We start from the raw sequence: 26,775 nt of genomic DNA, 5'->3' as shown, positions 1-26,775 counted from the left end.
TCAGTACTGCACTGGGACCACCTGCCGAGATCTTGATGCCTAAGGTTCTGGAGAGAGACCTGAACACAGACTTGTTTTAAAGCAGAGGCAAGATTCAGGCCCACTCGTCCACAGCTAACAACTGCAACATGTGAAACACACTAGAAAGCCCTATGGCATATCAATGTAAATTGTTACAAATATAATTACTGCTCAGTAACATTTTGCTTCTTTCAGATACCGCCAGTGCTTTAAACAACCAGAGACATTTTACTTCATATTTGGATTGAGTCATTCTCTTGGTCCATTTTATTTAAACCTAAGATTTTGAATCCTTCACTAAATAATGAGTCAAGAGCCTTCACCAGTACTGCCCTCTCTCCAGCCTAAGGAGAGAGTGTAAATGTTCTGGCTGAATTTCTACAGCAGTAATGCAGCAACCTGCATGCATTTCGAGCCACTTGTGGGTCAGATGAGATAAGGCGTATCGAGAACAGCCACTCCAGCAGACACCCCTCCATCTGCAAACTCCGTCCTCTTCGTGCGAAGTAGGTGCCCGGCAGACAAGTTCATGGACAGTCGATTACAATTCCTACAAGAGTGAAACAAAAGAGTCAACATTAACAAGCACCAGTGCTCACCAATCCACACTATGAAACATTTCACTACAGGTCCACCACTGATTTTCTGGCAACTGGTGGTCTGGCACCTCCTTTAATCCGGATAAATTATGGGAGCGCACTCAAAATCCCCACAAAAAAATGTGGCGCCTAGGCCAGGCCAGGCGGTCGATTGGCGGGTTGAATTTGCCCCTTGCGGTCAGGGCTCAGGAACTCCAGCCCCACTGTAGCCGGCAGATCCGTTCCCAACGCTGACTCCCGCGGCCGACTTTGCGGTTTGTTCCAGTACCGGTGGATTCCTCTCGGAGACCGTGACCTCTGTTGGTCGAGCAAAACGCGTCTGGAACCAAGAATGCCAGAAAATCAGTGGTGGATCTGCATTTCACACACTGCATTGCAGCAGAGCTACTCAGTCAGGTCATAGAAACATTAACTGGACCATGTTAATCAGGAGGATGAGGTGATCTTATAGAGCTACACAAAATCATGAGAGGAATAGATTAGGCAAACACCCAGAGTAGTGGAATTGAGAGCCAGATGTCATGGGTTTAAGGTGAGGAGTGGGGGCGGGGGGGGAGAGGAGGAGGAAGATTTAATAGGAACTGGAGGGGTAACTTTTACATACAAACAAATGGCAGTGGGTGTGTGGAACGAGCTGCCAGAGGAGGTAGTTGAGGCAGGTATTATCGCAATGTTTAGGAAACATTTGGACAGGTACATGGGTAGAACAGGTTTAGAGGGACATGGGACAAACACAGGCAGGTAGGACTAGTTTAGATGGGACATTTTGGTCAGTGCAGGCCAGTTGGGCTGAAGGGCCTGTTTCCACACTATGTGACCCTGTGACACAGTCAACTGCTTCAGCAGAAAGGATAATGTGGTGAGAATGAACTCAAAGGGTCCAGGGACTCTCCTTACCTGATGTAGACACCAAATACTCCCAACTCAACTACACATTCAGACAGTTTCACAGACGCCCCAGACTGCAGCAGGTAGTTCTTTACCACCTGTGGCTTGATGCGGTCCATCAGGATGTAGGCCGATCTCGAAGCTTTATCTTTAATACCCCCCAGGACTTGTCTGAGTTCTTCACCGAAAATGTTGTTTCCTAGCAGCAACACAAATGGTAAGAGTTTAATGCACACTATTACAGATCCAGCAGAGTGCAAGGAGGCCCACCGGGTTTATACTATCTCTTTGAAGAGCAATATCAGTTCCAATCCCCATCACCCCATAGTTCTGAAGAACATTTTCCCTCTTGTGCTTATCCAATTCCTCTCTGGGATCCCTCACTGCTTCCATCAGCTTCACAGACAGCAACATCCTGATTATAACCTCACAGCTTTTCCTGTAATCCCACCGTTTTATCCCTTCATCCTATATCCAGCACCAAAATAGAGGCTGGTTAAACTAGAGTGATATCATGGAGTGAAAATCCTTTGTGAGAAAGAAAAGTGCTGGGAAAACTCAGCAGGGCAGGCAGCATCCGTGGAGGGAAAAGCACAGGAGATGTTTCAGGTGGGATTCCTTCAGAGGACTGAACAGATCAGTCTGAAGGAGGGTCTTTACCCGAAAGGTCACCTGTCCGTTTCCCTCCACAGATGTTGCCTGACCCCCAAATCTGACAACACAACAATGCTGAAACTCCTCCAGCACTGTATTTTACTCAAGGTTTTAGCATCTGCAGTTTCTTGCATCTCCAGTGAAAATTCTCCTTCGCTTCCCATCCAGAGTGGCATGGAAATCTGGGAAAAGGTTTGGATGCTGATGACGATTCTGAACCAATATACTTTATCTGTGCTATGTGAAAGTTCCGAGTACAAGGAGAATATTCTGTCTTCCAATTTACAAAGAGAACTGCAAAACACATATTGGAGGACCAGCACCTCATATTTCGCATGGGAAGCTCTCAACCCAGCAGTATGAATATTGATCGCTCTAACTTCAAGTAACCTTTGCACCCCTCTCTCTCCGTCCCTCCCCCAGTCTAGTCGTCGTATCCGTTTCCCTGTCGTCCTGTTGCGTTTCATTATCTATATAACTCGTTGTCACCTTGCCCACAGCCAACAATCGACTGTTTCCTATACACTTGTTACTTTTTTGCATATCTTTCATTCATTTGTTCTATATCTCTCTATATCACCATGACTATCTCTCGTTTCCCTCTCCCCTGACTCTCAGTCTGAAAGCGGGTCTCGACCCGAAACATCACCTATTCCTTTTCTCCAGAGATGCTGCCTGACCCGCTGACTTACTCCAGCATTTTGTGTCTATCTTAGAGTCATGTAGTTCGGTGACTGCATAGCTGCAAACTACATAGACTTCTGAGGATTATTTTGAGATTGCTGTGTATACATGTGTGTATGTATGCATGTGCACACGCACACAAAAATTATTATTGGTTTTATAGTGTATTATGTTCACACATCTGTTGTGCACTACAAGTAAGAATGTCATTGTTCCTTTTGGGGACATATGACAATAAAACACTCTTGACCTGAAAGTATCATCTTACCTCCTCCCTCTCGCTGTGGTTTCAACACATAGGATTCTGGGTCCGCCAGTGCCTTTGCTATTATTTCATCGCCCTCAGGACCCTGTGACAGAAAAGGTTTGATCTAATTTATTAAAAACTTCACAAGGTTACCACTGACAAATCAGTAAATTTTCATGTGTAGGAAGGAACTGCAAATGCTGGTTTAAACAGTAGACACAAAAAGCGGGAGTAACTCAGCGGGACAGGCAGCATCTCTGGAGGGATGGAATGGGTGACGTTTCGGGTCGAGACTTTTTTTTGCATATCTTTCATTCATTTGTTCTCTATCTCTCTACATCACCATGCACATCTCTCATTTCCCTCTCCCCTGACTCGGTCTAAAGAAGGATCTCTACCTGAAACTTCACCCATTCCTTCTCTTCAGAGATGCTACCTGTCCCGCCGAGTTACTCCTGTTTTTTGTGTCTATCTTCAGTAAATTCTCATTCTCCTTGTGAACACGACTCGCATCGTGGACACAGGTCTCCCAAACCTCCCTCCGAGGGAGGTTTGGGAGACCTGTGTCCACGACTCCAGTACTGCTCCAGGAGAACAAATTTGCAAATGTTCCCACCTCAATTTATCAGTACATTGTTATTTTGTGCGGATCCATTGCCACCTTCTGGTGCCATATCTCTGCAGTCATTTACACACAAAATTGATAATGTGTTATCAAGGCTCATAAGCTCACAAGTGGCAACACCAGTGATTCTGTTCTCCCTTGTAAAACTGCAGTGCACACTTTCAATTGCAGCATGCATGCGTTGTTCAGTTAAGATGAGATGCCTCCTGCCATTTTGAAGCTATATCATTTTAAGTCTGCAGATGAACACAAAGTGCTTGAGCGACTTAGTGGGTCAGGCAGCATCTCTGGAGAACATAGATTGGTGGCGTTTCAGGTCGAGACCCTTCATCAGACCCGAAGACTTGCCAAGTTACTCCAGCACTTTGTGTCCTTTCAATTTTAATCTGCATAGGATGTTCACCCTTCATTCTCCAAAGTTTGTATATATTTTTTATTATGAATAGTCGAGACCCTTCTTCCGACAGAGTCAGGAGAAAGGAAAACGAAAGATATAGAAAGTATGCAGAACAAATGAGTGAAAGATATGCAAAAAGCAATGATGATCAAGAAAAGGTGGGGCCCACATTGGTCCATTGTTGGCTGTGGGATAGGTGATAACGGGTTATACTGAGAGAGAAACTCAACAGGACGACCGTGAAACTAGTATGAAGACTAAGGTGTGGGAAGGACGGAGAGGTGGGGGGGGGGGGAATGCAAGCGTTACTTGAAGTTAGAGAAATCAAAATGTATACCGCTGGGTTGTAAGCTGCCCAAAAGGAAATCGAGATACTGTCCCTCCAATTCGCTTTGGCCTCACTTTGACAATCGAGTAGGCCCAGGACAGAAAGGTCAGTATGGGAAGGAGAGTTAAAAAGTGTTTGGCAACTGTGAGATCATGTAGGCCGAGGCAGACTGAACGAAGGTGATCACCAAAACGTTTCGAAGAAATTGTTTGTTCAGTCCGCTTTGGCCTATGTCTGCAGGTACCAACGACATAGGTAAAAAAAGAGAAGAGGTCCTGAAAGAAGAATTTAGGGAGTTAGGTAGAGAGTTAAGGAGAAGGACTGCAAAGGTAACAATCTCAGGATTACTGCCTGTGCCACGCGACAGTGAGAGTAGGAATGGAGCGAGGTGGAGGATAAATGAGTGGATGAGGGACTGGTGCAGTGGGTATGGATTCAAGTTTCTGGATCATTGGGACCTCTTTTGGGGAAGGTGCGACCTGTACAGAAAGGACAGGTTGCACTTGAACTCGAGGGGGACCAATATCCTGGCGGGGAGATTTGCAAAGGCTACTGGGGAGACTTTAAACTAGTATGGTTGGGGGAGGGACTCAAATTGGGAAAGCTAGCAGTCAGTGTGTGAGGCAGGAGGCAGAGAATGGTAGCACTCTGACCCAAAATGTAGGGGAGAGAGAAGAAAAAGACAATAAACAGAGAATAAGAGAGGGTGGGTTTCTTAAATGTGTATATTTTAATGCTAGGAGCATTGTAAGAAAGGTGGATGAACTCAGAGCCTGGATTGACACCTGGAAGTATGATGTTGTGGCGATCAGTGAAACATGGTTGCAGGAGGGCTGTGATTGGAAACTAAATATTCCACGATTTCGTTGCTTCAGGTGTGATAGAATTGGATGGGCAAGAGGTGGAGGTGTTGCATTGCTTATCAGGGAAGATATTACAGCAGTGCTTTGGCAGGATAGATTAGAGGGCTCGTCTAGGGAGGCTATTTGGGTGGAACTGAGAAATGGGAAAGGGGTAGCAACACTTATAGGGGTGTATTATAGACCGCCAAATGGGGAGCGAGAATTGGAAGAGCAAATATGTAAGGAGATTGCAGATATTAGTAGTAAGCACAAGGTAGTGATTGTGGGAGATTTCATTTTTCCACACATAGACTGGGAAACACATTCTGTAAATGGGCTGGATGGGTTGGAGTTTGTAAAATGTGTGCAGGATAGTTTTTTGCAGCAATACATAGAAGTACCTACTAGAGAAGGGGCGGTGCTGGACCTCCTGTTAGGAAATGAGACGGGTCAGGTGGCAGAGGTATGCGTTGGGGAACAGTTCGGGACCAGTGATCACAATACCATTAGTTTCAATATAATTATGGAGAGGGTCAGAACTGGACCTAGGGTTGAGATTTTTGATTGGAGAAAGGCTAACTTTGAGGAGATGCGAAAGGATTTAAAAGGAGTAAATTGGGACATTTTGTTTTATGGGAAAGATGTGGAAGAGAAATGGAGTACATTTAAAGGTGAAATTTTAAGAGTACAGAATCTTTATGTCCCTGTTCGGTTGAAAGGAAATAGTAAAAATTGGAAAGAGCCATGGTTTTCAAGGGAAATTAGACACTTGGTTCGGAAAAAGAGGGAGATCTACAATAATTATAGGCAGCATGGAGTAAATGAGGTGCTTGAGGAGTATAAAGAATGTAAAAAGAATCTTAAGAAAGAAATTAGAAGAAGATATGAGGTTGCTAAAAAAGCTAAAAGAAGATATGAGGTTGCTTTGGCAAGTAAGGTGAAAGTAAATCCAAAGGGTTTCTAGAGCTATATTAATAGCAAAAGGATAACGAGGGATAAAATTGGTCCATTAGAGAGTCAGAGTGGACAGGTATCTGCAGAGCCAAAAGAGATGGGGGAGATATTGAACAATTTCTTTTCTTCGGTATTCACCAAGGAGAAGGATATTGAATTATGTGAGGTAAGGGAAACAAGTAGAGTAGCTATGGAAACTATGAGATTCAAAGAAGAGGAAGTACTGACACGTTTGAGAAATATAAAAGTGGATAAGTCTCCAGGTCCGGACAGGATATTCCCTAGGACATTGAGGGAAGTTAGTGTAGAAATAGCAGGGGCTATGACAGATATATTTCAAATGTCATTAGAAACAGGAATAGTACCGGAGGATTGGCGTACTGCGCATGTTGTTCCATTGTTTAAAAAGGGGTCTAAGAGTAAACCTAGCAATTATAGACCTGTTAGTTTGACGTCAGTGGTGGGCAAATTAATGGAAAGGATACTTAGAGATAATATATATAAACATCTGGATAAACAGGGTCTGATTAGGAACAGTCAACATGGATTTGTGCCTGGAAGGTCATGTTTAACTAATCTTCTTGAATTTTTTGAAGATGTTACTCGGGAAATTGATGAGGGTAAAGCAGTGGATGTTGTGTATATGGACTTCAGTAAGGCCTTTGACAAGGTTCCTCATGGAAGGTTGGTTAAGAAGGTTCAATGGTTGGGTATTAATGGTGGAGTAGCAAGATGGATTCAACAGTGGCTGAATGGGAGATGCCAGAGAGTAATGGTGGATGGTTGTTTGTCAGGTTGGAGGCCAGTGACTAGTGGGGTGCCACAGGGATCTGTGTTGGGTCCACTGTTGTTTGTCATGTACATCAATGATCTGGATGATGGTGTGGTAAATTGGATTAGTAAGTATGCAGATGATACTAAGATAGGTGGGGTTGTGGATAATGAAGTAGATTTTCAAAGTCTACAGAGAGATTTATGCCAGTTGGAAGAGTGGACTGAAAGATGGCAGATGGAGTTTATTGCTGATAAGTGTGAGGTGCTGCATCTTGGCAGGACAAATCAAAATAGGACGTACATGGTAAATGGTAGGGAATTGAAGAATGCAGGTGAACAGAGGGATCTGGGAATAACTGTGCACAGTTCCCTGAAAGTGGAATCTCATGTAGATAGGGTGGTAAAGAAAGCTTTTGGTGTGCTGGCCTTTATAAATCAGAGCATTGAGTATAGAAGTTGGGATGTAATGTTAAAATTGTACAAGGCATTGGTGAGGCCAATTCTGGAGTATGGGGTACAATTTTGGTCGCCTAATTATAGGAAGGATGTCAACAAAATAGAGAGAGTACAGAGGAGATTTACTAGAATGTTGCCTGGGTTTCAGCAACTAAGTTACAGAGAAAGGTTGAACAAGTTAGGGCTTTATTCTTTGGAGCGCAGAAGGTTAAGGGGGACTTGATAGAGGTCTTTAAAATGATGAGAGGGATAGACAGAGTTAACGTGGATAAGCTTTTCCCACTGAGAGTAGGGAAGATTCAAACAAGGGGACATGACTTGAGAATTAAGGGACAGAAGTTTAGGGGTAACATGAGGGGGAACTTCTTTACTCAGAGTGGTGGCTGTGTGGAATGAGCTTCCAGTGAAGGTGGTGGAGGCAGGTTCGTTTTTATCATTTAAAAATAAATTGGATAGTTATATGGACGGGAAAGGAATGGAGGGTTATGGTCTGAGCGCAGGTGTATGGGACTAGGGGAGAATACGTGTTCGGCACGGACTAGAAGGGTCGAGATGGCCTGTTTCCGTGCTGTAATTGTTATATGGTTATATGTGATCTTCCGCTTGCCACAACCACTCTCGCCGTCCCGTTCCCACCCGACTATCGTCTTGTTGAGTTTAACGGTCTGTATTACTCGTATTAATCACCTACCCCATTGCCAAACAATTAACAATTGGGAGTTCCAACTTTCCATGATCATCGTTGTATTTTGAATACCTTTCATTTATTTGTTCCACAGTGCCCTCCATAATGTTTAGGCCAAAGACCCATCATTTATTTATTTGTCTCTCCACTCCACAATTTGAGATTTGTCATAGAATAAAAATCACATGTGGTTAAAGTGCACATTGTCAGATTTTAATAAAGGCCATTTTTATGCATTTTGGTTTCATTTGGTCCCCCATTTCAGGACACCATAATGTTTGGGACACAGCAATGTCATGTAAATGAAAGTAGTCATGTTTAGTACTTTGATGCATATCCTTTGCACGCAATGACTGCTTGAAGTCTGCGATTCATGGACATCACCAGTTGCTGGGTGTCTTCTCTGGTGATGCTCTGCCTGGTTTGTATTGCAGCCATCTTTAGCTTATGCTTGTTTTGGGGACTAGTCCCCTTCAGGGTTCTCTTCAGCATATAAAAGGCATTCTCAATTGGGTTCAGATCGGGTGATTGACTTGGCCACTCAAGAATTTACCATTTTTTAGCTTTGAAAAACTCCTTTGTTGCTTTAGCAGTATGTTTGGGATCATTGTCGTGCTGTAGAATGAACCGCCGGCCGATGAGTTTTGAGGCATTTGTTTGAATTTGAGCAGATAGGATGTGTTTGTACATTTCAGAATTCATTATGCTACTACCATCAGCAGTTGTATCATCAAAAAGATAATTGAGTCAGTACCTTCAGCAGCCATACATGCCCACGCCATAACACCCCCACCACCGTGTATCACAGAAGAGGTGGTATGCTTTGGGTCTTGGGCAGTTCCTTCTCTCCTCCATACTTTGCTGCCATCACTCTGATACAAGTTAATCTTCATCTCATCTGTCCACAAGACCTTATTCCAGAACAATGGTTGTCCTTTTAAGTACTTCTTGGCAAACTGTAACCTGGCCATCCTATTTTTGCAACTAACCAGTGGTTTGCATCTTGCAGTGTAGCCTCTGTATTTCTGTTCATGAAGTCTTCTGCGGACAGTGGTCATTGACAAATCCACACCTGACTCCTGAAGAGTTTTTCTGGTCTGTCGGACAGGTGTTTGTGGATTTTTCTTTATTATAGAGAGAATTCTTCTGTCATCAGCTGTGGAGGCCTTCCTTGGCCTGCCAGTCTTTTTGTGATTAGTAAGCTCACCAGTGCTCTCTTTCTTCTTAATGATGTTCCAAACAATTCATTTTGGTAAGCCTAAGGTTTGGCTGATGTCTCTAACAGTTTTATTCTTGTTTCTCAGCCTCACAATGGCTTATTTGACTTTCATTGGCACAACTTTGGTCCTCAAGTTGATAAACAGCAATAAAAGTTTCCAAAGGTGATGGAAAGACTGAAGGAAAGACTTGGTGCTGAGAGCTCTCTTATACCTGCATTGAGGCATTTAAACACCCATGAGCAATTACAAATGCATGTGAAGCCATGTGCCACAAACATTATGGTGCCCTGAAATGGGGGGTCTATGTATAAACACAGTTGTAATTTCTACATGGTGAAACCAAAATGTATAAAAATACCCTCTAATAAAATCTGACAATGTGCACTTTAACTACATGATTTTTTTCTATTACAATTCTCAAATTGTGGAGTACAGAGGCAAATAAATAAATGATAGGCGTTTGTCACAAACATTATGGAGGGTATTAAGGGGTTGGACAGGCTAGATGCAGGAAGATTATTCCCGATGTTGGGGAAGTCCAGATCTAGGGGTCACAGTTTAAGGATAAGAGGGAACTCTTTTAGGACCGAGATGAGAAAATCATTTTTTACACAGAGAGTGGTGAATCTGTGGAATTCTCTGCCACAGAAGGTAGTTGAGGCCAGTTCATTGTCTATATTTAAGAGGGAGGCCCTTGTGGATAAAGGGATCAGGGGGCATGGAGAGAAGGCAGGGATGGGATACGGAGTTGGATGATCAGCCATGATCATATCGAATGGAGGTGCAGGCTCGAAGGGCCGAATGGCCTACTCCTGCACCTATTTTCTATGTTTCTATGTGCCATCTATATCTCTCTTTTTGCTTTCCCCAGACTCTCAATCTGCAGATGGGTTTTGACCCAAAACGTCACCTATTCCTTTTCTTCAGAGATGCTGCCTGGCCCACTGAGCTACTCCAGCTTTTTTGTGTCTATCTTCAGTTTAAACCAGCATCTGGAGTTCCTTCCTACACATTCATAATGTGGAACATTGTTTACATAAGGTCTGATCTACCCAATTTGCTGAAAGACTATAAAAGGATCCTGATAAAAAGGATTTGTAGTAAAAACAGAAACAGCATATTTCTCTACCTCATCAATGCTGTAGAGGCCCACAAAAGTTGCACGGATTCTTTCAACAGCAGCCGGGTCCTCTGGCAGAAACTTCTCAAGGACTCCTTCACGCACCAATTCCTGTTGAATCTTCTTGGTTCCCACAAGGTGGGTGGCGATATTTGGGCATTTAATTGCCATGGAACGTTCAATCATCAGTCGTGCAATCCAGCACTAAAATAAAGGTTAAACAGACATTATACCAAAAAAGGTGCAGAGAAGATTTACAACAATGTTGCCACGACTTGAGGGCCTGAGCTATAGGGAGAGGTTGAATAGGCCATGACTCTATTCCTTGGAACACAGGAGGATGAGGGGCGATCTTACTCAGGTGTACAAAATCATGAGAGGAATAGATGGGTAAACACACAGAGTCTCTTCCCCAGAGTACGTGAAATCAATAACCTGAGGACATAGGTTTAAGGTGAGAGGGGAAAGATTTAACGGGAACCCGAGGGGTTACTTTGTTCTTTACACACAAAGGGTGCTGGGTGTATGTGACGTGCTGCCGGAGGTAGTTGATGCAGGTATTATCGCAACATTTAAAAAACATTTAGACAAGCAGATAGGATAGGTTTAGAGGGGTATGGGCCAAACGCAAGCAAGTGGGACTAGTGTAGATGGTCCATGTTGGTCACTGTTACACAGAAGGCCTGTGCAGCAGAAAGTGCCCCAATGGCGAGACAGAATTCAAGCCGACAATGGCGGTAGTGCTTACCCAGAAGGCCGGGCTCTGCAGAATGTCACTGAAAGTTTATACTCCCAGCGAGTTATTTTGGGCAGGGGATGGAGATGCGGATTGCAACTTACATAAAATCTGACTTACAGAAGGATTCACGGAACGCAACCATTACCTGTCGGGGAGTGCCTGAATATGAAATTAATGCTGCAGCCTGACTAATATGGTATACACCTTTTGCATGATTCTCCTTGCCCTTGATTTCTACACCTTGACAATTAAACAGGTTATCGGGACATTATTACAATTGTTTACGTATGCTGTGCAAAGCAGTAAGGTCCTTTCAGATGTCTGCAAAGGATGAGAATGGTGCTACAGAAATATAAGTCAATTAATATTTTCTCTCAGGACGAGGTGGGAACTGGTTTCATTTCATCTTCCACATATTTACATTTCATCAAATGACTTGTGTATACTTCTAAACCTACAACATAAAGGTTTATCACAGCCAGCTACATCACCACTATTTAAAAGAACCAAAAACATTTGGTTGCGCAGGCTTTTACTCTTCCACCTCCATCCAATTCCCCTTTGAAAGTTATTTTGAATAACTAGAGATTTGAAAAAAATACTCGCGGTTGGCAGTGGCATTGCTTTACAGCACCAGAGACCCATCTTAATCCTGACCTGGTGTGCTGGCTGTACAGATTTTGCACATGCTTCCTGTATCTGCGTGGGTTTCCTCCAGATCAACAATATCTACAGGTCTTGTTATAAATGAATCAGAATCGGAAGTTTAAAACACACCAACCTCTTCACTAAAGTAATCATCTGGACTGTATCCAGTACGAAAGTAGGCAACGGCCACTTCATTTCCATCTCTAAACATCAACACAACATGGATAGATGTTACTAAACTAATTTTAAAGTCAACAAAAAAAAATCAACAGAATGGCAGACACTGAAATATGTGAAGTTTCTCTTTCCACTGAAGCTGTTTGACCTGCTGAGTTTTTCCTGACATTTTCGGATTAGTCAGGCAACTGTCAGGTCACTGTTAATTACAAGTACTGGAAAGTTTTCAGCGTCGGGGTATCCCTGGCAAGACTGCGCTTTATTTGCCCACTCCCCATTGTCCTCGAGAATGTAGTGGGAGAATGTGGTGACCCGCTGCAGGGCTCCTGGTGAGCTGCTCCCACTGGGCTATGGGTAGAATTTTAGACCTAGTGACCATGAAGGAACAGAGATGCATTTCCATCTCAAGCGGGTGCGCAGCATGGACGGGGCCCTGGAGGTGGTGGTGTTCATGCGCGTTTGCTCCCACCATCGCATGTTTGGGAGGTGCTGTCAGATTGGCTTTGACAAGTAACGGCAACGCATTTTGTACATGGTACAGACACACATGCAGTCTTATAAAATATGAACGTAATCCATATATGGAATTTGTCTCTTAACGGAGAAAGCAAGCCAATTAATTAAAATTATAGAAACAAGGAACTGCAGTTGCTGGTTTCCAAAAAAGACGCAAAGTGTTGGAGTAACTCCGCCTGTTGGGCAGCATCTCTGGAGAACATGAATAGGAGAGGCTGAGGTCAGAACCCTTCTGCAGACTGATTCATACCCCACAGTTTGAAGAAGGGTCCCAACAGGAGCCATCAGACAGCATGTTAGTTAAAACAGTATGTTGTCATTAGCTCGAGTTGCAGTGGGGCATATGATGGGGTTTGTGGTCGCCTTTTGAACAGCTGTTATTTTAGCCAGAGATTTTAAAGAGCAAAGGAAAGGGAACCCTCAGCAACTTCGTTTAGAGATACAGCATGTAAACAGGTCCTTCGGCCCACCAACTCCACACCGCCCACCATCTCCACACCGAACACCAATCGCCCGTACAATAGTTCTATCCTACACACTGGGGACAATTTACAGCAGCCAAATAATCTACAAACCTGTACGTCTTTGGAATGTGGGAGGAAACTGGAGCACCCAGAGGAAACCCACGGAGAACGTGCAAACTCCATAGAGATAGCACTGTTAGTCAGGATAGAACCCAGGTCTCTGGCGCTGTCTGAATATACGCAGGGAAGGTGCAGTGACCGGAGTATTGGAGGTACAACGTATGTACGCAAGATTGGCGAGTCACTGAAAGTAGTGAAATTACTAAACTTGGAATACAGGCCTAATGGGAGTAGGTTGGACATGTTGATGGGGCATGATGGTTGGCATAGGCAAGTTGTGCCAAAGAGCCTGTTTCCATGCCGCACGACTCTATGACACTAAACTGGATTAATTGGGGAACTTCTCAATCTTCTCCACTCTACCAGAGAATGCCACCATCACCATCTACAACCTTTCGAAAGAATTAAAACTGAAGTCAATTATCTTTTTAAAGTTTAGAAAGAAGCAACTGCAGAAACTGGTCTACAAAAAAAAAAGGAGTATCTCAGCGGGTCAGGCAGCATCTCTGGAGAACAATGATGGGTGACATTTTGGATTACTCCAGCACTTCGTGGGTTACTGGGTTACTAAAGCTCTTTGTGTCCTATTTTTATTCAGCAACTCATGTCAACTAGTCAAAATCCTCAGCTTCACAATCAGCGAGAGGGAAAAGAAAACTCACATTAAAAATAAAACTCACACAAAAAGTTTTTTGTTGTCATCCAAGGTCCCTCTCTCATATATTTCATACATTTGCCTCCTTATCACACGCACATTCCTGCCACAAAAAATAATGAAAGTATCAATTGTTTAACAGCAGATAAGTGGAAAATAACACTCAAAGTAAACGCAAAGCAATGAACTATCACAAAAATGAAACCAGAGACTCACGAGGTGTTAGAGCTGAATTTACATTGAATTATTTTCCCATGCTTTAAAAGTCACCAGACTTGTGTATCTCTTTGGTTGTCAGGCCATTAGTGGGCTGATAGTGCTTAACCCCAAAAGCACTCAGCCCCAAAACACATTCACTTTATACAATTATAAGAGCCTGAGATAGGGTAGATAGTCAGAACATTTCCTTCCCCACAGCGGAAATGTCAAATACTAGAGGGCATAGCTTTAAGGTCAGAGGGGGAAAAGTTTAAAAGGAGATGTGCAAGACAAGTTTGTTCATGTTGCCTCAGCAAGTCCACCAACATAATCAAGGACCAGTCTCACCCCGGTCGCTTCCTCTTCTCCCCGCTCCCATCAGGCAAGAGGTACAGAAGTTTGAATACACATTCCGACAGATTCAGGAACAATTTATTCCCCCGCTGTTGTCAGGCAACTGAACAGTCCTCTCACCAGCTGGAGAGCGGTCCAGACTTCCTATCACACCTCCTTGGAGACTTTTAAACCATATTTAATCAGACTATATCTTGCACTAAACCTTATACCCTTTATCTGCACACCGTGAACGGCTTGATTGTACTCATGTATCGTCTTTTCTTTGACTGGATAGCATGCAAACAACAGCTTTTCACTGGACAATAATAAACAAAACTAAAGTTTCATGCTGCCAGGGGTGGTGGTGGAAACAGATACAAGAGTGGCATTTAAGAGGCTTTAGGTAGGCATCTGAACATATAGGGAATGGAGGATTAAATATTTCATGCAGATAGTAATCAGCAGATCAATTTAGTTTTATTTGGAGTTCATAAATCATAAATCATAAATCATAGGCCATTTAACCCATTGAGTCTACTCCCCCCCGTCAATCATGGCTGTTCTATCTTTCCCTCTCAACCCCATTCTCCTGCCTTCTCCCCATAACCCTTGACATCCTTACTAATCAAGAATCTGTCAATCTTACATTAAAAACACCGAATGGCCTCCACAGCTGTCTGTGGCAATGTATTTCAGATTCACCACCCTCTGTCTATAGAAATTCTTCCTCATTTCCTTTCTAAACATACATCCTTATATTCTGAGGTTATGCCCTCCGGTTCTAGACCCTCCCACTAGTGGAAACATTCTCTCCACATCCACTCTAACCAGGCCCTTCATTATTCATTAAGTTTCAATGAGGTCCCTCTTCATCCTTCTAAACTCCATCAAGTACAGGCCATCAAATGAGTGTGAGGAATGTGCAGGACACCGTAAAAACAAGGAAATTCAGACGCCGGTTTACCAAAGAAAAAAAAACATTGCGTGCTGGAGCACCTCAGCGGGTCAGTGGATATCTCCGGACAACATTGATATGTGATGTTACGGGTTGAGACATTCCTTCAGATCTACGATGGCACAGGACATTAGCAACATGAGACACGTCCATAGCTACACATTGAACAATGCAGCACAGGATCAGGTCCTGTATCTCATGATGGCTGTGTCATACAACGAGTACAATTTGGATTAAAAAAAATAGATGAACCAACACTTCAACCTCATGGACACATACTTTTTCCAAAGCTCCATTTCCAAGCAACGCTGGTCAAAAATATTCCTCGAGAACTTCTCAACCAGGAAGAGAACCGCTGCGCTGTATTCAACACAAAAGGTTAGTATTACACAGTGCTTTTTTGTAGACAAATGGGTGTCAGTATGTATACAACAGTTCACGGGATGCTACACATCGATCTAGTTTAACTTTGAGTAACATCAGCGTGTACCGTTATGGAAAACAAAATCACCTGTATTAAACGACTTGCACCAGCCAATCCACAGGTTTTTAAATTGAAAATGGGATCTGAAGAGGAAGCTAGAGCTATGGCAGCCGACTGGTCGTGATCAAGTTAAATGGTATTTATTTATATATTGGATTATTCATTTCTTATTATTTTTTTATCACCATTGTGTGTGGACAATGCACTCACATTTCGAGTACTGTGAGCAAATTTGGGCCCCATTTCTAAGGAAGGATGTGCTGGCTCTGGAGAGGGTCCAGAGGAAATTTCCAGGAATGAGTGGGTTTGCCTACTTCTTTAGTCAGAGGGTAGTTAATCTGTGGAACTCATTGCCAGAGGGCTGTGGAGGCCAAGTCAGTGGGTATTTTTAAGGCAGGAATAGACAAATTCTTGATTAGAACAAGTGTCAAGGGTTATGGGGAGAAGGCAGCAAAATGGGATTAGGAGGCAGAGATCCACCATGATTGAATGGCAGAATGGACTCCATTTACTGAATGCTCTAATTCTACTCGGAAAACTTGTGTGGCCCCTGCACACACAATTGTAGTGCAAGTTTGAATGGCGCATTTTAGCACATAGGCTGCAAGTTAGAATGGCGCATTTAAATCTCTCATACGGATCAAGGGTCCTTCGCCTGGAATTTGTATAGCATTGCCCGAAAGGGTGGCACAGTGGTAGAGCTGCTGCCTTACGGCGCCAGAAACCCAGGTTCAATCCTGACTATGGATGCTGTCTGTACGGTGAGTTTGTACATTCTCCCTGTGATTGCGTGGGTTTTCACTGGGTGCTCCGGTTTCCTCCCACACACATACAGGTTTGTAGATTAATTGGCTTCAGTAAAATTGTAAATTTTCCTGTGTGCATAGGATAGTGCTGGTGTACGGGGTTCAATGGGTTTTTTATTGTCACGTATGCATAGGTGATCACTGGTTCATGCGGACTGGGTGGTACAAAGGGGCTGTGTCCACACTGTATCTCAAGTCTAAAGGCACAGATGCTGCCTGAACTGTTGAGCATTTTAGGTCAGATTTCACAACATCTAGTTCTTTTTATTTTCATATGCTGTTGAATAGTACTTACTCTGATGACCCGTACAAGTGCCAGGCTCTTGCGATGCCTTTGCAAATTCCTTTCACTGCTTTGTTACTCATGATCTTTGCTGCTTCATCAGGTTTTCCCCAGACATTCATTACCTGCCTACGTGAAAATCAGAAATATATAGACACTGCTTATGTGTTTAAAAGCATACAGTACCCTCCATAATGTTTGGGACAAAGACCCATCATTTATTTATTTGCCTCTGTACTCCACAATTTGAGATTTGTAATAGAAAATATCACATGTGGTTAAAGTGCACATTGTCAGATTTTAATAAAGGCCATTTTTACACATTTTGATTTCACCACGTAGAAAGTACAGCCGTGTTTATCCATGGTCCCTCCATTACAGGGCACCATAATGTTTGGGACACTGCAATGCAATGTAAATGTCTTTGACCCAAACATTATGGAGGGCACTGTAAGTACACATAAAATTAGCCAGCACAGTATTAAAAGGATGCAAAAATCTTGTTTATGCACAAAAATCTTTCAGAGGCGACACAATGGGGGAGGGAAGGGGGGTGGCACGGTGGCACAGCGGTAGTGTTGCTGCCTTACAACGCCAGAGACCCGGGTTCGATCATGACTATGGGCGTTGTTTGTAAGGAGTTTATGTTCTCCACGTGATCGTGTGGGTTTCCTCCCACACTCCAATGACGTACAGTTTGAGGTTAATTGGCTTTGATAAAAAATTTAAATTGTCCATAGTGTGCAGGATAGTGCTAGTGTACAGGGATTGCTGGTCAGCACGGACTCGGTGGGCCGTTTCTGCATGGTATCTCTAAAGTAAATCGCAAAGGCAAACAGCCATGTGACAGGTCCTTTTTTTTTCTTTTGGAAAGGAAGGACATTAGTTTGGAGGATGTGGAATCGGTATGGGTAGAGCTGCGAAACACTAAGGGGCAGAAAACGCTGGTGGGTGTTGTGTACAGGCCACCTAACAGTAGTAGTGAAGTTGGAGATGGTATCAAACAGGAAATTAGAAATGCGTGCGACAAAGGCAAAACCGTTATAATGGGTGACTTCAATCTACATATAGATTGGGTGAATCAAATTGGCAGGGGTGCTGAGGAAGAGGATTTTTTGGAATGTATGCGGGATAGTTATCTAAATCAACATGTAGAGGAACCAACGAGAGAGCAGGCTATTTTAGACTGGGTATTGAGTAATGAGGAAGGGTTAGTTAGCAGTCTTGTTGTACGTGCCCCCTTGGGCAAGAGTGACCATAATATGGTTGAGTTCTTCATTAGGATGGAGAGTGACATTGTTAATTCAGAAACAATGGTTCTGAACTTAAAGAAAGGTAACTTTGAGGGTATGAGACGTGAATTGGCCAAGATTGACTGGCAATTAATTCTAAAAGGGTTGACGGTGGATATGCAATGGAAGACATTTAAAGACTGCATGGATGAACTACAAAAATTGTTCATCCCAGTTTGGCAAAAGAATAAATCAGGGAAGGTAGTGCATCCGTGGATAACAAGGGAAATCAGGGATAGTATCAAAGCGAAGGATGATGCGTACAAATTAGCCAGAAAAAGCAGCATACCGGAGGACTGGGAGAAATTCAGAGACCAGCAGAGGAGGACAAAGGGCTTAATTAGGAAAGGAAAAATAGATTATGAAAGAAAACTGGCAGGGAACATAAAAACTGACTGCAAAAGTTTTTATAGATATGTGAAAAGAAAGAGATTAGTTAAAACAAATGTAGGTCCCTTGCAGTCAGAAACGGGTGAGTTGATCATGGGGAACAAGGATATGGCGGACCAATTGAATAACTACTTTGGTTCCGTCTTCACTAAGGAAGACATAAATAATCTGCCGGAAATAGCAGGGGACCGCGGGTCAAAGGAGTTGGAGGAATTGAGTGAAATCCAGGTTAGCCGGGAAGTGGTGTTGGGTAAATTAAATGGATTAAAGGCCGATAAATCCCCAGGGCCAGATAGGCTGCATCCCAGAGTACTTAAGGAAGTAGCTCCAGAAATAGTGGATGCATTAGTAATAATCTTTCAAAACTCTTTAGATTCTGGAGTAGTTCCTGAGGATTGGCGGGTAGCAAACGTAACCCCACTTTTTAAGAAGGGAGGGAGAGAGAAAACGGGGAATTACAGACCAGTTAGTCTAACATCGGTAGTGGGGAAACTGCTAGAGTCAGTTATTAAAGATGGGATAGCAGCACATTTGGAAAGTGGTGAAATCATTGGACAAAGTCAGCATGGATTTACAAAAGGTAAATCATGTCTGACGAATCTTATAGAATTTTTCGAGGATGTAACTAGTAGCGTGGATAGGGGAGAACCAGTGGATGTGGTGTATCTGGACTTCCAGAAGGCTTTCGACAAGGTCCCACATAAGAGATTAGTTTACAAACTTAAAGCACACGGCATTGGGGGTTCAGTATTGATGTGGATAGAGAACTGGCTGGCAAACAGGAAGCAAAGAGTAGGAGTAAACGGGTCCTTTTCACAATGGCAGGCAGTGACTAGTGGGGTACCGCAAGGCTCAGTGCTGGGACCCCAGCTATTTACAATATATATTAATGATCTGGATGAGGGAATTGAAGGCAATATCTGCAAGTTTGCGGATGACACTAAGCTGGGGGGCAGTGTTAGCTGTGAGGAGGATGCTAGGAGACTGCAAGGTGACTTGGATAGGCTGGGTGAGTGGGCAAATGTTTGGCAGATGCAGTATAATGTGGATAAATGTGAGGTTATCCATTTTGGTGGCAAAAACAGGAAAGCAGACTATTATCTAAATGGTGGCCGACTAGGAAAAGGGGAGATGCAGCGAGACCTGGGTGTCATGGTACACCAGTCATTGAAAGTGGGCATGCAGGTGCAGCAGGCAGTGAAGAAAGCGAATGGTATGTTAGCTTTCATAGCAAAAGGATTTGAGTATAGGAGCAGGGAGGTTCTACTGCAGTTGTACAGGGTCTTGGTGAGACCACACCTGGAGTATTGCGTACAGTTTTGGTCTCCAAATCTGAGGAAGGACATTATTGCCATAGAGGGAGTGCAGAGAAGGTTCACCAGACTGATTCCTGGGATGTCAGGACTGTCTTATGAAGAAAGACTGGATAGACTTGGTTTATACTCTCTAGAATTTAGAAGATTGAGAGGGGATCTTATAGAAACTTACAAAATTCTTAAGGGGTTGGACAGGCTAGATGCAGGAAGATTGCTCCCGATGTTGGGGAAGTCCAGGACAAGGGGTCACAGCTTAAGGATAAGGGGGAAATCCTTTAAAACCGAGATGAGAAGAACTTTTTTCACACAGAGAGTGGTGAATCTCTGGAACTCTCTGCCACAGAGGGTAGTCGAGGCCAGTTCATTGGCTATATTTAAGAGGGAGTTAGATGTGGCCCTTGTGGCTAAGGGGATCAGAGGGTATGGCGAGAAGGCAGGTACGGGATACTGAGTTGGATGATCAGCCATGATCATATTGAATGGCGGTGCAGGCTCGAAGGGCCGAATGGCCTACTCCTGCACCTAATTTCTATGTTTCTATGTTTCTATGTTTGGATCTACATGGGTCCACACTGACCATTTATGTCAATCCTATTCTAATCCCAATCTATTCCATTCACATCAACTCCAGCCACATACATCCAGTGACATACACACTAGGGCCAATTTGCAGAGGGCCAGTTAACATACCAACCCTGCACATCTTTGAGATGGGGGAGGAAAACAGAGCACCAGGAGAAAACCCACATGATCACAGGAAGATCACAGGAACTGCAGACAGACAGCACCCAAGGCCAGGGACGAAGCCGGGAAGCTGGAGACTCTACTAACTATGCCACTGCACAACTAAACAGGAAACTGACCAGGCCAATCTTCCAGTCTGACCACTGCTAGGGTGGTTTGGGATCTTGTTGAAGCCAAATCATGAATTCTGCAAAGTGCTTGTCAATAGAAAGATCCAGGTATTAGATCATAAGACATTGCAGCAGAATTACGCCATTAACCCCTTCAGGTCTGCCCTGCCATTCAATCACAGCCAATCTATTTTTCCCCCATCTCAACCCCATTCTCCTACCTTCTCCCATAACCTTTGACACCCCTACTAATAAAGAACGTATCAATTTCCGCTTGAAAAATACCCAAATGACATGGCCTCTACAGCGGGTGGCACAGCAGTAGAGCTGCCACCTTATAGCACCAGAGATCCGGGATCGATCTCGATTACAGGTGCTGGTACGGAATTTGAACATTCTCCCTGTGACTGCGTGGGTTTCCTCTGGCTGGTCTGGTTTCCTCCCACACTCCAAAGACGTACATGCTTGTAAGTTAATTGGCTTCTGTAAATTGCCGCTAGTGTGTAGGATAGTGTTTATGTACAGGATTATCACTGGTCGGCGCGGACAAGGTTGGCCGAAGGGCCTGTTTCCACGCTGTATCTCCAAAGAAAATCCCTCTGTGGCAATGAAATCCACCGATTCATCACCCTCTGGCTAAAGGAATTCCTCCTCATCTCCATTCTAAAGGTGTGTCCTTTTATTCAATACAATACAATACAATTTATTGTCATTTGAGCCCCAGTGAGACTCAAACGAAATTTTGTTTCCACAGCCATACAAACAAAGACAATGTCCTACAGACATACACACAATTAAGTTCACACAAACATCCATCACAGTGAACCCACTGTGATGGAGGCAAAGTCTTTTCTCTCCCCTGCTCTCCATGTCTCTCCCGATGTCCAAGCCCCAGGCGGGTGATGATAAGTCCCACGGCCATTTTAGGCCGCGCGGGGCGATTTACGGCCCCGCTCCCGGTCTGAAAGTACAAGGTCGGAGCCCCAGCGTGCGATGGTGAGTCCCACGGCCATGAAGCCGTGCCGGGTGATGTATGACCCCGCTCCGGGTCGTTCCAACCCCGCGACACGGGCTGGAGAAGTCGCGTTGCGGGAGCTCCGGGAAGCGGTCTCTCTCTCTCCCCCCGGACCCGTGAGCTCCCGATGTCCCGACAGTCCACCGGACCTGCGGCTGCGTTGCTGGAGCCTCCGAGCCCCAGGAGTCGAGTCGCAGCAGCGAGTCACCACCGCTCCCCACGCACCGAGGCCGGCCAGCCCCACGATGGTGAGTAGTCCGCAGCTCCACAGCTCCGCAGACTCCCGAGCCCCCGGGTCGTTCAGGTTGGAGGCCGCTCCACGGTGCTAGGCCCCAACGACAACGGAGACCCGACAGGGAAAAGGTCGGGTCTCCCGTACAGGGAAGAGATTTAAAACGGTTCCCCCCCCCCCCCCCCCCAGCAGGCTGTAGGAGCCGCTGCAACGAGTCGCGCCGCCACCGAGACTGTTATTCCATCAGTTAGATTCTCCCACTGGTGGAAACATCCACGGTATTGAATAATAGCTCAATGGAGCTTTTATTGTCACATGGGCAAAGTGGAAATGCACAATAAAATTATTTTCTTGGAAACTTAGAAACAGTCCAGTAGAGCATGGCCCTACCCAAGCACATCTCCAATTAGCAAATTGTACAGAATTAGTCTACTGAGCCCACTTGTAAGAAGAACCATGTCCATCCATGCTCAAGTTGTTATGAGCGGTGAGTTCCAGGATGGATGCAAGCGGGGAGGAGACAGTGAGCCCGGACACAAAAAGGGAAGACCAACATCAATTAAACTGGCAGAAGTCATCCATGTGGAATCTTACCGATGCACTTCTGGGACTCTGGCAGCCAATCCTGCATAACTGGCAGCAATGGTGTTAATCTCAACCTGTTTCAAAGTAGCAGTCAGCTTGGGTCTTTTGTCAAACATGTAATCTGATCTGTTCACTCCCAGCGTAATAGGCTGAACAAGGGAAATTAATAAAAAAAGATCAGACTTTAGTTTACACAAAAGCAAGAGGTCAAGCACTTTCCATGCAATGCATTTCCGTACCTCATTTCCCGTGTGTAGGATTTAAGAAAGTGGTAATTATTTCAGAAATCAAATGTTCTTTGAGAATTGAGAGAACTGAACTGTTCTTCCACCTTGTCATGATCAGGGCAGCACTTCATACGGTGGGAACTGAACTTTAATCCAGTAATGCTTTGGGCCCCATATCTGAGGAAGGATGTGCTAGTATGGGAGAGGGTCGAGAGGAGGTTTACGAGAAATAATCCCAGGGATGATTGGGTTAACATGTGATGAGCGTTTGATGGCACTGGGCCTGTACTCACTGGAGTTTAGAAGGATGAGGGGGTACCTCATTGAAACTTACCGAATAGTGAAAGGCCTGGATAGAGTGGATGCGGAGAGGATGTTTCCACTAGAGGGAGAGTCTAGGACCAGACCCATAGCCTCAAAATAAAAGAACACATCTTTAGAAAGGAAATGAGTCAGAGGGTGGTGAATCTGTGGAATTCATAGCCACAAACGGCTGCGGAGGCCAAGTCGATGGATAATTTTAAGGTGGAGATGGACAGATTCTTGATAAGTACGGGTGTCAAGGGTTATGGGGAGAAGGAAGGGGAAGGGAAGAGAGAAAGATAGTTTAGTCATGATTATTAGCCATGGTTATAAAGGCGAAGCAAACCGAATTGCCTAATTCTGCTCCTAGAACATGAATTTAACAGTACAAAGCACAATCCATTACCTGGGCAATGCCTTCATCAAGCACCCGAGTGTAGATGTTGAACAGGCGAGCTGTAAATTCATCAGCTTCTGCTGTGCTAGAAGTGACAGCAAGGAAAACATATTTGATATGATTGCAGTAGTTAAACAAACAAAACAAAGAGAGGCACAAGAAACTGCAGATCTGGAATCTTGAGCAGAAAAAAAAAAAGTACTGGAGAACTCAGTGAGTCAGGCAGTATCTGTGGAGAGAATGGATAGGTGACGTTTCAGGTTGGGACCCTTCCTCAGACTGATAGTAGAAACATAGAAAATAGGTGCAGGAGTAGGCCATTCGGCCCTTCGAGCCTGCACCGCCATTCAATATGATCATGGCTGATCATCCAACTCAGTATCCTGTACCTGCCTTCTCTCCATACCCCCTGATCCCTTTAGCCACAAGGGCCACATCTAACTCCCTCTTAAATATAGCCAATGAACTGGCCTCAACTATTTTCTGTGGCAGAGAATTCCACAGTTTCACAGGAAAAAAAAATTTGTTCATCTCAGTCCTAAAAGACTTCCCCCTTATCCTTAAACTGTGACCCTTTGGTGGAGAGCACTGAAAAAGAGGGTTGGAACAAAACCTGGTAAGTGATAGTTCAGTTTAGTTTATTCTCACATGTACCGAGGTACAGTGAAAAGCTTATGTTGCGTGCTATCCAGTCAGTGGAAAGACAAGACATGATTACAATCGTGCCATTTACAGTGAGTAGATAGGTGGGGATGGTGGCAAGAGGTCGTAAGTCACAATGTCCGAATCTTACCTTGCTAATGAATTTTTCAGAAATTCGGAATCCATGCTGATTTTATCAACCAGCAAGTTGAAGTCTTGCTGGACCTCAAATGCCTGGTTGAAGAGTCTTGTTGGTACCGGCGATGGGAACAGGGTGAAGGGAGCATAGCTGATTGTCTAGAAGGGAAAAAGTGTAAGATCCATTCAACTCAGTATGTGAGACACTGGAGTTATCAACTTTAGAGGCAAAATCTAATACAGGTAGCTCTGCATAACGCACAGTTGCACAATACAATACAAGTGATGAATTAAGGAACACTATCACCAAGGTCAAACTACTTATAACATTGCTTATAACAGCGCTCCTGGACAGTAAACTGGACTGGTCCAGCAACACTGAGACCCTGTACAAAAAGGGACAGAGCCGGCTGTACGTTTTGAGAAGTCTCCACCCATTCATCAAGATGCTGCAGGTGTTCTACCAACCAGTGGTAGCCAGTACCATCTTCTTCACTGTCGTGTGCTGGGGCAGCAGGGCGAAGGCCACGGACGCCAATAGGATTAACAAACTCATCAGGAAGGCTGGCTCCGTCCCGGGGGTGGAATTGGATTCATAGGAGGTGGTCTTGGAGGGGAGGATGCTCCTCAAACTGCAGAGCATCTTGGACAATACAGCTCACCCCCTCCATGATACACTAGTCAACCTGAGGAGCACCTTCAGCAATAAACTGGTTCCACCAAGTTGCAGCACAGAACACCGCAGGAGATCCTTCTTCCCCGTGGCTATCAAACTGTACTACTCCTCCCCCTTCTGTCTGACTCCCCTGGCACCCCCCCCCCCGCCCCCCCCAAATCTTTGCACATCCCCAATCCTTTCCACGTCACTTTAATCTCATATTTCATGTATCTTGTGCTTTATGACTGTTGGTAGATCAATTTCCCTCCCGGGATAAATCAAGTTCTATCGTATCATATTGTAACACAATCGTGATTCGAATCGAGGGAACTTCTCAAAGGTTACTTTGGAGATTAACAACCAGAGAAAAAGCTACGGTACACAAAAATGCTGGAGAAACTCAGCCGGTGCAGCAGCATCTATGGAGCGAAGGAAATAGGTAACGTTTCGGGCCGAAACCCTTCTTCAGACTGAAAAAAAGTCCGAAACTCTTCTTCAGACAGAGAAAAAGCTATCTTGAGTTTAAACAGTATTAGGGCAAAAAACCTGTTTCCATGTAACATGCCCTCGGTATTCAGGCACCATTGTTTCTTAACACAATCTGTCAGTTTTGCAACAGGTGGCCTTTAAAATTGACAAGCAATTGTTTCTTTTGACACTTCTGCAACAATACTCTGTTAAATAATATAACATACAGCATCTAGTAATTGTACCTTGCAGTAATAAAAATAATTTCTATTGAAAAGGCCGCCTATTCTCTCCCCCTCCCCCACCCCCAAAATAGGTTATTCTAAGTCTGAAGCCATTGAACCCCTAATCCCCTTACCCCATTTAAACAATTGTCTTTATTAGTGCTAGTGTATGGGTGATTCGCTGGTTGGTGCTGACTTGGTGGGCCAAAGGGCCTGTTTCCAGGCTGTATCTCTAAAGTTTAAAGTGAAATGTAAAGTCATATCGCCCAAAATAAAAGGCCACTTTCACCAGCACTGACCTCACTGGAATTTGGATCTTCTTTGGTCCTCATAAGCACGCCATAAAGGAGAGCTGCATCTTTGGCATTCAGCGCTAGGTGCTGGATGAGACCACTGTTCAGTAGAACTTCATCTGGTACAACTGGGATCAAAATCTGTGGAACAACAGAGGAAGCTTAAAGCTAATATACACCTAGATATCAGAATTATTGCTCCTTTCATATTCCCACCACCACCTCTGCCAAATCTATTTAATCGGGATACATCACAGCATGGTTCAGGATCAGTTCCATCTAAGACCGTGAGAAATTGCTGGGAATTGTGGATGCTGTCCAGACCATCAGGCAAACCAAACTCACTTCCATTGACTCCATCTATACTTCACACTGCTTCGGCAAGGCCACCAGCATAATCAAGGACGAGTCGCACCCCGGACATTCGCCTTTCTCCCCTCTGACAAGAGGTGCAGAAGTGTGAAAACGCATACCTCCATATTCAGGGACAGTTTCTTCCCCGCTGTTATCAGGCAACTGAAAGCTCCTACTAACAACTGGAGAACAGTCCTGGGCTACTATCTACATCATTGGAGTCCCTCGGACTATCTTTAATCAGACTTTACTGGAGTTTATCTTGCCTTAAATGTTATTCCCTTTATCATGTATCTGTACACTGTAGATGGCTTAATTGTAATCAATGCATTTTCTTTCCGCTGACTGGTTAGCATGTAACAAAAACTTTTCACTGTACCTCGATACATGTGGCAATAAACTAAACAAACTGAATTTATCCAGGAATATGATTCTGCACAACTCTGACCAAGAGTTGGTCACATTTCCCCTTTGCTGGGGCAGCACAGTGGGGCAGCGGTGGAGCTGCTGCC

The 26,775-nt window shown here is 44.2% G+C and overlaps 1 protein-coding gene across 3 annotated transcripts in view; it reads right to left on the bottom strand.

Annotated features, from left to right (window-relative positions):
• Positions 1-253: 253 nt before the first annotated feature.
• The window catches only part of LOC116986351 (glutathione synthetase-like), a 54,889-nt gene continuing 28,367 nt past the window's right edge, over positions 254-26,775 (bottom strand). For 2 of the 3 annotated variants that reach the window (XM_033041801.1, XM_033041802.1), the window contains 12 exons: positions 25,916-26,050; positions 24,280-24,425; positions 23,496-23,571; positions 22,569-22,708; positions 16,888-17,004; positions 15,582-15,662; positions 13,839-13,916; positions 12,015-12,084; positions 10,504-10,698; positions 3,115-3,196; positions 1,518-1,707; positions 254-571 (listed from right to left, as the gene is read on the bottom strand). In XM_033041801.1, the coding sequence (XP_032897692.1) occupies positions 448-571; positions 1,518-1,707; positions 3,115-3,196; positions 10,504-10,698; positions 12,015-12,084; positions 13,839-13,916; positions 15,582-15,662; positions 16,888-17,004; positions 22,569-22,708; positions 23,496-23,571; positions 24,280-24,425; positions 25,916-26,050 (1,434 nt within the window). In that variant the 3' untranslated portion in view covers positions 254-447. The remainder of the gene's footprint in view (positions 572-1,517; positions 1,708-3,114; positions 3,197-10,503; positions 10,699-12,014; positions 12,085-13,838; positions 13,917-15,581; positions 15,663-16,887; positions 17,005-22,568; positions 22,709-23,495; positions 23,572-24,279; positions 24,426-25,915; positions 26,051-26,775) is intronic. The other variant, XM_033041803.1, reaches the window with a different exon arrangement.

The sequence above is a fragment of the Amblyraja radiata genome, chromosome 23 (assembly GCF_010909765.2).
Source record: "Amblyraja radiata isolate CabotCenter1 chromosome 23, sAmbRad1.1.pri, whole genome shotgun sequence".
NCBI classification, from domain to species: Eukaryota; Metazoa; Chordata; class Chondrichthyes; order Rajiformes; family Rajidae; genus Amblyraja; species Amblyraja radiata.
The sequence above is the reverse complement of the archived record's forward strand: the minus strand, read 5'-3'. Positions and strand labels throughout refer to the sequence as shown.